The 9,434-nt window shown below is 40.2% G+C and overlaps 2 protein-coding genes across 2 annotated transcripts in view; one reads left to right on the plus strand and one right to left on the minus strand.

Annotated features, from left to right (window-relative positions):
• The window catches only part of usp32 (ubiquitin specific peptidase 32), a 45,573-nt gene extending 43,173 nt beyond the window's left edge, over nucleotides 1-2,400 (minus strand). The window contains exon 1 of the mRNA XM_079353736.1: nucleotides 1,854-2,400. Within this exon, the coding sequence (XP_079209862.1) occupies nucleotides 1,854-1,911 (58 nt within the window). The 5' untranslated portion in view covers nucleotides 1,912-2,400. The remainder of the gene's footprint in view (nucleotides 1-1,853) is intronic.
• A 254-nt stretch (nucleotides 2,401-2,654) lies between these two features.
• On the plus strand, nucleotides 2,655-8,217 carry LOC306830364 (uncharacterized protein). The gene is made up of 6 exons (XM_079353790.1): nucleotides 2,655-3,116; nucleotides 3,442-3,537; nucleotides 6,484-6,596; nucleotides 6,803-6,926; nucleotides 6,999-7,171; nucleotides 7,596-8,217. Exons 1-6 carry the CDS (start codon nucleotides 3,077-3,079, stop codon nucleotides 7,659-7,661), a joined length of 612 nt encoding a protein of 203 aa, XP_079209916.1. The 5' UTR covers nucleotides 2,655-3,076; the 3' UTR covers nucleotides 7,662-8,217.
• The last annotated feature ends 1,217 nt before the right edge of the window (nucleotides 8,218-9,434 follow it).

Consider the following 9,434-nt stretch of genomic DNA (forward strand, 5'->3'; position numbering starts at 1 on the left):
TCCCTGATAAATGCTCACCCAAATCTGACAAAACTTAACATTGCATCCCTTCCTACACAGACTTAGCTAACTTTGTTCTGTGATTGAAAGAAGCTTCAAACAAATTAATAAATTTAATCTGTTATTATGGATTCACTGAAAAGAGACTGCCCATTTTGACGTCTTGCCTTCAGTATGGATATCTAACTGGGGACATAGTAAGTCCATCTTTGTGCCACCATCAGAGCTAGAAACAGACGTGACGCATGGGCTCAGTGTCTGCCATGTATCTTTTAAAAGGCAGGCACGGCAATGCTCTTAATATGATATTAATAATAATAATAATATATCTGCAGAAATGTGTTTACTAACACACACACAAAAAAACCAAAAGAGTGAATGCTGATCTGATTTCTTCTTACTGACTGATGTCAAAATGTAAAAAATCAAAAGTATGTTATTCTACTACATTATAAGAACAAGTGTGTTTTGTTTACTTAAAAAATAAAACAGGTGATGAAATTCTTATCTCCTGTTTCAATAACTGTGTCCAGTAATCTGATCTTTGAACCAGAAGGAGACAGAGGACGGATGCAGACCTGAATGTAGCTTCATCCAGTATATTAAAAAAACACACATAAGGACTAATAATGGTTGACAATATTATGACACCAAACATGCCTTGATAAGAGGCAACATGTGACTGTTAGCAGTGCTTTAAAGAGGATTGATAACCACAACAGAGGCAGAATGTGAAAGGTGGATCATTTATTATTTTCATTTTCATTTGTATAGACCCAAAGCAGATGTTTATGTGGTATAAATCAGTAAATATATCATGATATACATGAGCAGCAACCCTAGGAGGCCCTGGAAGATGTTTACAAGGGATCCCGTTTTAAATAAATGTCTCCTCTGCAGAGACAACAACAACAACAACAACATGTTTGTTATTCTGCCAAAACGTCAAGAGCACTGAGCTAACATGCTAACTAAAGTGTGTCCAGATTAGCAGACGCGACCTGACAGACCACTTTACCACCACTAACTAACACAGACGATTAGCCTGTATCACATGGCGAGGCTCGAAATCCGCTACACGAAGGCTAAAGCAAAAACAGTCTGCAGGCATTCCCCCCTCTATGAACTTAGCAGTAGCTTCTTAGCTACCTGACTGTCGAGCTAACAGACAAGCAAGCTGATATTAGCACGTACGTAGCAGTATGTGTTGACAGCTGCAAAATAAAAGGGCAAACTGTAATACCAAACTGTAAAATGACACAGTAAAGATACTGTACTGATGTTTTGGCAAAGCCAGCCCATCCCTCCCCGTTAGCCAACACTAGCTACACTTTCGCAGCTGTGTCCAGAACAACACCAAACCCAGTCTGATAATCTGTCGATTTAACGTGACCTTGCTCACAAGTGGAGACAGACCTATCATATAATACAAATCCATCAAATATGCATTAACTGAGGAATAATAACTCAATCGGGGTGGATATAATCCACTCAGTTGTTTTTAAATATCTTATATTGAATGTGTTTTAAGTGAGATTGCCTTCCTGTTGTGTATTCTGGGGGGTGAAGACGACTGCGGAAAATGCAGGCGAAGCTTTTTGTAAAACTTCAGATAAAATAAAAATCAGTCAGGTTTTCTCCATATTTTTCAAAGCCGAATTCATCAGATTGTCCTGGTTGCTCTGAAAAATATATATTTGTTTTTATTCATCACTTGTCAATCGCACATAGCAACAGACACGAATTAAAACGTCTATTTTGTAACGTATGTACGGCGCTAGCATAAAAACTGACAGCTATGCTAGCGCCGCTTTAAGGTGGGTTTAGCCAGTCCCTGCTTTTTTGAAGCTTACCTCTCTTGACGGCCTCGTCATACGACAGGAATCCTATCCTCGACTCTTTGGCCCCCATGCTCCCCTCATTTCATTGCGATGTGAGGAAATAAACCCACCGAGACGATCGTCCTGGTTTTGTCTGCTTTAGATCCTGCTGGTGTGTTTATGTGCTGAAGGTTTACAGCGACGCCTCCATTCATGTCACATGATCGGTCGATCCGATCCTAACACGCCTGGAAACACGGCCGGCGTGACGGATATGTTTGTTTTATTTCAAACACAAATCATTTTTGAAATATTTCCCCCCGGCTTGTTGCAAATAATGGATAAAATGTTTGTATATTTAGGCGCACTCATACCGAGTGTGAGTGATTACAGGTTGTTAACAAAAGCGATTAGCACCATCTAGTGGTGACTGCCAAAATTACATTATAGTCTATGAGTCGCATAACCCATAAACACAGCGACACCTAGCGGCGAAATAAAAGCAACTGCAGCAAGTGAGTTGACTTTGATAAGCATTTCATAAAACTAAGCTTTTTTAAATTTGGACTGTGGATATTTGTTTGTTTGTCTAACAACTAAATATTAAACGTAGCTTCTTCTTCTTTTTTTTTAACCTAAATAACGAGAAATTCTTGATATTTCGATATTGATATCTCTATTATCCCGTGATAGTGAGCCTGTAAATTCGTGAAATAACTGAAAATGAGAATAATTATGTATTTATTTAAGTTTAGTGCACAGTAATGATAACCATATTATAGCCATAACACGAATTATAGCCTAACGTCAGCACATAAAGGCTTAATTACTCCGCCAATTGTCACCAAAATCACCAAATTGCACCAAAACAAACCTCTCGGCATGAATACATTTTGTCCTTAATCGTGTACCTTTATTTTAAAACATTTTAAGAGCTCAAGGTGTTGTTAAATTGGCAGACTTTTAAACGGGATTTAACGTGATGTGCTGTCTCAGCCTGCGTCAGCTTTGTTGGCTTCCTACGTCACACAGTGAACATGAAGGCGCACACAGCACGCAGAACACTAAAGAGACAAGCTTTACCTGCGGAAACACTGGGTTTATATTAACAGAGACACTTCAGTGGATATACCACTGCAAATTCATTGTTTCGGGTTCACAGGTAAACATGTCGGTCTGTAAACAAGGCAGCAGGTTGCATCATCTTTTCTTCCGCGATCTGGCTCTGCTACTGCTGAAGTAAAAAGTGACAAGACATGGGACAACAAGTTCTGCTTTACTGGCCCAATATTATTGGTGAGAAACACTTGAATGTATTTTTGTTATGCGCTACAATGTTTGCATTTGTATGGCATGGAAACTGTAAAACCGGTGTTATGATTTAAATAGTGACTATGAAAATCCTGGTCATTGATATCAACAGCAGATGTACAGCTTGTAGGCTATATTGTATTATGCCTTTGCTCCATTTTTAGTTTAGTATGAACATATCATTCATATATAATTCAAGAGCGATTATTGAGGCTGAAAGATGTGGTCGGACGCCTGGCATATTTATCTTTCGCAGAATTAATTTCTTAACTTGTCTGTACACTGAATGATGTGTGTTTGTGTCTTTCAGGTTACGTTCGGATGTGTTTTCTGATTACAGCATGGGCTGCATATGAAACACCAGCATTCTTCGTCTTTGTTTACTCCATCTCTATAGCTCTTGATGGTAAAGAATATTGTACCAGTGTTGTGGAGCTGTGAACGGCATGCTGCCTAATGCAACTAGTAGTTGTTATTTTTGTGTAGTTAAATAACGAACCTGCGAACAGCACCATTATAATGGATAATACAAAACATATATCAACCCCTATGGTTTTCTTCGGGACAGGTCGATTTTTTTTCATGAATGTGTTTCAAATTGTTTGGTTAACATGTCATAACATGCTTAGAAAGTAGTAACTACAAATCCTTTTTTAAATTGATTTAGCAGACTATATTTTTCACTCAAGTGTTGCAGTAGTTGCAGGCCCGGTTCTATGAGGGAGCAAAAGGATGCATTGCGCCTTCATTTTAAATTTCCGCACTCTGAGTGTTGAGTGATTGCAAAATAATTAACATCTGAAGTGATAAAGTCTTTCAGATGGCAACAGGGTATGATAACATGTTTATTACATCCAAGATCTGATGGTCAAGACAGGTGCCTGTAAGTTCCCCACATGTGGGACCCATTACACCTAAGATATTTTTCATTGCTGTTGCCACTGACTGTAGCTGCAGCCGCTTTAATCTCACATGCATGTGGGCCTGTGAAGTTGTAACTGTTTCCAGTATAAAACATGTTGTAGCTTTTAACACTTTGACTTTAAAGAAGCTCCGCCTTTCACTACTGTTTACCTTGTTTGAACTGTGGACTTTAGATTTAATACTGATCTATTGCAGTTAACAATCAACATGATATTGGATATGTTCAAAGTACAATAATCTTACACTTTGGTCCTTTTCACAGAAGATATTTTATCCTACCAAAGAAGAAAATAACAGGGGGGGGAATAAGAACATACAGTATGTACTGGCTGAGCTGCTGTTTTATTTCCTGGCTCCTTGTATTTTGCATGCAGCCACATTGATGTCAGGCTTTGGTTTAAGATAAGATATCTTTATTGTCACTGTACGGGGGGGGGGGGTATTGAGTTAATGGTCCAAATCTCTTGGTTAATCTTTTTATAATACAGCATGATATAATAAGAAATCAGAATTTAAAAAAAAAAGGTGGTCCCATCACGACTAAAATAGCCAATAAGGCAGGTTATGTTTTAACTATCTGTGATTGACAAGTCACCATTTAATATGAAACCAGAAATCCATGATAGAGATGCAATACCACCCCTTTGTCCAAATACAATCAATCCTCTCTCAATTGAAATGGCCTCTAAATGTACACTCAACAAAAATATAAACGCAACACTTTTGTTTTTGCTCCCATTTGTCATGAGATGGACTCAAAGATCTAAAATTCATTCCAGATACACAATATTACCATTTCTCTCAAACATTGTTCATAAATCTGTCTAAATGTGTGATAGTGAGCACTTTTGCTTTGCTGAGACAATCCATCCCACCTCACAGGTGTGCCACATCAAGATGCTCATCAGACACCATGATTAGTGCACAGGTGTACCTTATACTGCCCACAATAAAAGGCCACTCTGAAATGTGCAGTTTTGTCTCACAGCAAAATGCCACAGATGGCGCAAGCATTGAGGGAGCGTGCAATTGGCATGCTGACAGCAGGAATGTCAACCAGATCTGTTGCTCGGGCATTGAATGTTCATTTCTCCACCATAAGCCGTCTCCAAAGGCGTTTCAGAGAATATGGCAGTACATCCAACCGGCCTCACAACCGCAGACCACGTGTAACCACACCAGCCCAGGACCTCCACATCCAGCAGGTTCACCTCCAAGATCGTCTGAGACCAGCTACTCAGACAGCTGCTGAAACAATTGGTTTGCATAACCAAAGAATTTCTGCACAAACTGTCAGAAACCGTCTCAGGGAAGCTCAACTGCATGCTCGTCGTCCTCATCGGGGTCTTAACCTGACTCCAGATCGTCGCCGTAACAGACTTGAGTGGGCAAATGCTCACATTCGATGGCGTCTGGCACGTTGGAGAGGTGTTCTCTTCACGGATGAATCTCGGTTTACATTGTTCAGGGCAGATGGCAGACAGCGTGTGTGGCGTCGTGTGGGTGAGCGCTTTGCTGATGTCAATGTTGTGGATCGAGTGGCCCATGGTGGTGGTGGGGTTATGGTATGGGCAGGCATCTGTTATGGACGAAGAACACAGGTGCATTTTATTGATGGCATTTTGAATGCACAGAGATACCGTGATGAGATCCTGAGGCCCATTGTTGTGCCATACATCCATGAACATCACCTCATGTTTCAGCAAGATAATGCACGGCCCCATGTTGCAAGGATCTGTACACAATTCTTGGAAGCTGAAAATGTCCCAGTTCTTGCATGGCCAGCATACTCACCGGACATGTCACCCATTCAGCATGTTTGGGATGTGCTTGACCGGCGTATACGACAGCGCGTACCAGTTCCCACTAATATCCAGCAACTTCGCACAGCCATTGAAGAGGAGTGGACCAACATTCCACAGGCCACAATTGACAATCTGATAAACTCTATGCGAAGAAGATGTGTTGCACTGCATGAGGCAAATGGTGGTCACACCAGATACTGACTGGTTCTGAGTCCCCAGACCCTCAATAAAGCAAAAACTGCACATTTCAGAGTGGCCTTTTATTGTGGGCAGTATAAGGTACACCTGTGCACTAATCATGGTGTCTGATGAGCATCTTGATGTGGCACACCTGTGAGGTGGGATGGATTATCTCAGCAAAGCAAAAGTGCTCACTATCACACATTTAGACAGATTTATGAACAATGTTTGAGAGAAATGGTAATATTGTGTATCTGGAATGAATTTTAGATCTTTGAGTCCATCTCATGACAAATGGGAGCAAAAACAAAAGTGTTGCGTTTATATTTTTGTTGAGTGTATCTTTAATAAATCAGACTGAAATATCTAATATCAAAAAAACATGGTGGCCTTCATGGACAGTTTTTGAGTATTTAAAGTTTTTATTGATGAAATCCGTACAGGAGTGGACGGCTGGCTGGCGAGGAGGCTGGGTCAGACGTCAAGGTTTGGGGCCTGGCTGGATGTAGTCGTGGACAATGTTGGTAGAGGGATGCTGTGGAGCTTGCTGTTCAAGGTTAGCCGCGATTTTATTATTTTCATCATTATTTGAAAGAGTTCAACCTTCAAAATAAGCAAAATAGTGTGAAAATTAACTTGTCAGTTTATGTTCGAAGCTTGATCCAAAGGCAACTGGGCTTTCGAAATGACTTTTCTGATGCTACAGGTATCCTCTGGTGCTCCTCTATTTCTTGTCTGATGTCCTGCTTGTGTGTTTTTCAGTGGGGTTGGTTGGTGTCTGCAGTGGAGTGGTGTGTGTTTGTATGTAACCACAATGCCAGAGGAGATCACTGGAAGAACAGCTTTAGCAGCAGCCCTCGACTCATACGAGCCATCATGAACAACGGTAACAAATCTGTCTCCATTCAAAAATTGATGTTGCTGAATCACAGATTGTTGTGAGTGAATTTGTTTTCAGGGTTTCGGACTCCTCTCGGTCTGTGGGTGGTGAGTGGGCTGCACTGTCTCCCTCTCTGGCTGTACGGGTCTCAGAAAGATTTACTCTCCCACTGGATGAACCTGCCGCCCTCGATACAGAATCTGGTGACTCTGCTGCTGTGTGCAGGCCGCCTGCTGGCTCTATCAGCAGAGGTAGATATAACCTATGAACACCAGAGGGGTGAAGCACAAAGCGAGTTCAACATACCCAGTCTGTCTCTGAGTAAGCTGGCTAGAGAAAGCCTGAAGCTGCAGGTAGAAATAACAAGCTGGTTTTTTCCTGTCCTAGGTTCTGAGCATGCTCATTGACATTAGACTCTTCTTCCACACAAAAACCACCAACCACCGTAACTCTGAACATTTCCTGGTACAGACCAGGTTACGAGTTTAGAGAGAGTGGTGATGGTGAAATATCAAAATTAAAACAGAGGCAACTTTCTGACATGGAAAACGTTGACCATAGGTCTGACAGAGGCTCGCTTCATGGTTCAGCCCACAGGTTGACGAAATGAAACCGTGCTTCTCATATTTTATGTCAGATTTGATTGTGTCTTAATTCTGTCTTGTTTCTCTCTAGCTGTGGTGTATAAGGACACACATTGAATACTTAACCAGTGAGGAAACGGAAGACAAGAAGAGCTGAAGGCCACTGCGTTGTCCTCTTTCTCTCAGTTTGTGGGACATTCAGATTGAAGTTTGCGGCTGCTCTACAGGTACATGTTGAAATTATCTGACATAAGATAATAGCACTGATCTTAACAAAGATTTTATCTTGGGAACTTTATGAATTTTGTTTAGAGCTGCTGAGATATAAGGCGGCGTCATCCTTTACCTAACCCTGTATGTAATGAATGTGTTACAAAAGACAGAGGACCCTCAGGAACATGTGGACAACAGATTTTTACATGAGGTTGAACCTTCTGAGGGAAGATATAAGGTCTGTTTTTTTTAAAAGGGAACACAATGAAATGAACAAATAATTCTTCAACCTCAGCGGAGACTGACAGAAAAAGGAAAATGTTCAGTGGACAAGTTCAATGCACTGATTTGTCTCAACTCAACTCAAGCTAGAGGTTGGAAAAGTCAAACGTATGGTGGACGAGAGGAGTCAAACCAATAGCATCTCTAAAAAGCTTTGTGAAAGAGAAAAACAATAACAACTGCATTCATGAATACAAACAGCTACAACAGAAAATAAACAAAAAGGCCAAGTTACCTAAGTGAACTTTACCGAGCATTGTTACTTTCACAGTTTCTTCCTCGTGTCCGTCGGGAAGAACAGTCCGTTTGAAAAACCTTTTGGCTTCTGCATGTGTGTTACAGTTGTTTTTTTGTTTTTTTCTCATTGATGCAGTTCTGTTTTTGTTGCTTTTGCGAAAGCTGAAGCTAGTTTACAACACCGCCATCTTCTGGTCGGGGTTTTAAACAACGCAGAATGAATTGGCACACATCTTCTTTGATGGTTGACTGTACAATAAGGACTGTCTAAATGATGGATAGAGGTATGAAAAGCACTGCACTAAACTATGTTGGTGATGAGAATGACTGTGATGGCTCTGATTTTCTTTAAGTACAGTTCACATCGATTACACACTAAGAAGGGATCCAGTTTAGTGTCGAACAGCAGAAAAAATATGGTCATGTTTAATCTGAAACCTGTACAGTTTCTGCAAAACAACATGTGACTGAGTTTGATGTTGCTGAAGCACCAACAGCAGTTTATTAAAATGTAAACAGCAGAACTGAGTATCCATCGAGCGTTGTAAATATAAGGACTTTAAAAGAGACTTGAGTGGATTTGGTTGCATGAAATGTTTTTTTTTTACCAATATGTTTTTATACTTTTTTTTTGAAAGCTGTGACTTTACAGTTTATGTTTTTGCTTTTTTGAATGTATGTTAAAATAAAGTCTTCACAGACACTGAGATTGTTTGTGTAATTCAAATATATATTAATCACTGTGAAAAGGATTAATAACTTTTTTTCCTACTCACTCCCATACAATGCTAACGTACATGTCAACAAATATAAAACCAATAAGTTTCATGAAAAAAAACACAGTTTAAAGCTCCAGTGAGGATTCTTTTAACTGGAAACGAAACCGCTAACTTTTAGTCTGAACACAGCTAAACTTTTAAATCTGAAAACAGCAAGCAAAGTTTACCATTGTAATACAAGGTCAATACTTATTTTTCAAAAGATCCTTATCTGTGCCTGGGTAGGTTACAGAAGCCCACTAATTTATCCATCCTCAGAGGGGGGGGGGGGGGGGGGGGGGGGGTAGTTTTGCCTCCAATCGTATAATTTGTTGTTTCATATGAGCGGCGCTTAATAAGCAAACAAAATAAACACAAGAGAGAAAAACGTGGCATCTGTGATCAATGATATAAGTTTTAATGTTTTTGCAGCTAACAGT

Source organism: Symphodus melops, assembly GCF_947650265.1.
Source record: "Symphodus melops genome assembly, chromosome: 10".
In the NCBI taxonomy this organism is placed as follows: domain Eukaryota; kingdom Metazoa; phylum Chordata; class Actinopteri; order Labriformes; family Labridae; genus Symphodus; species Symphodus melops.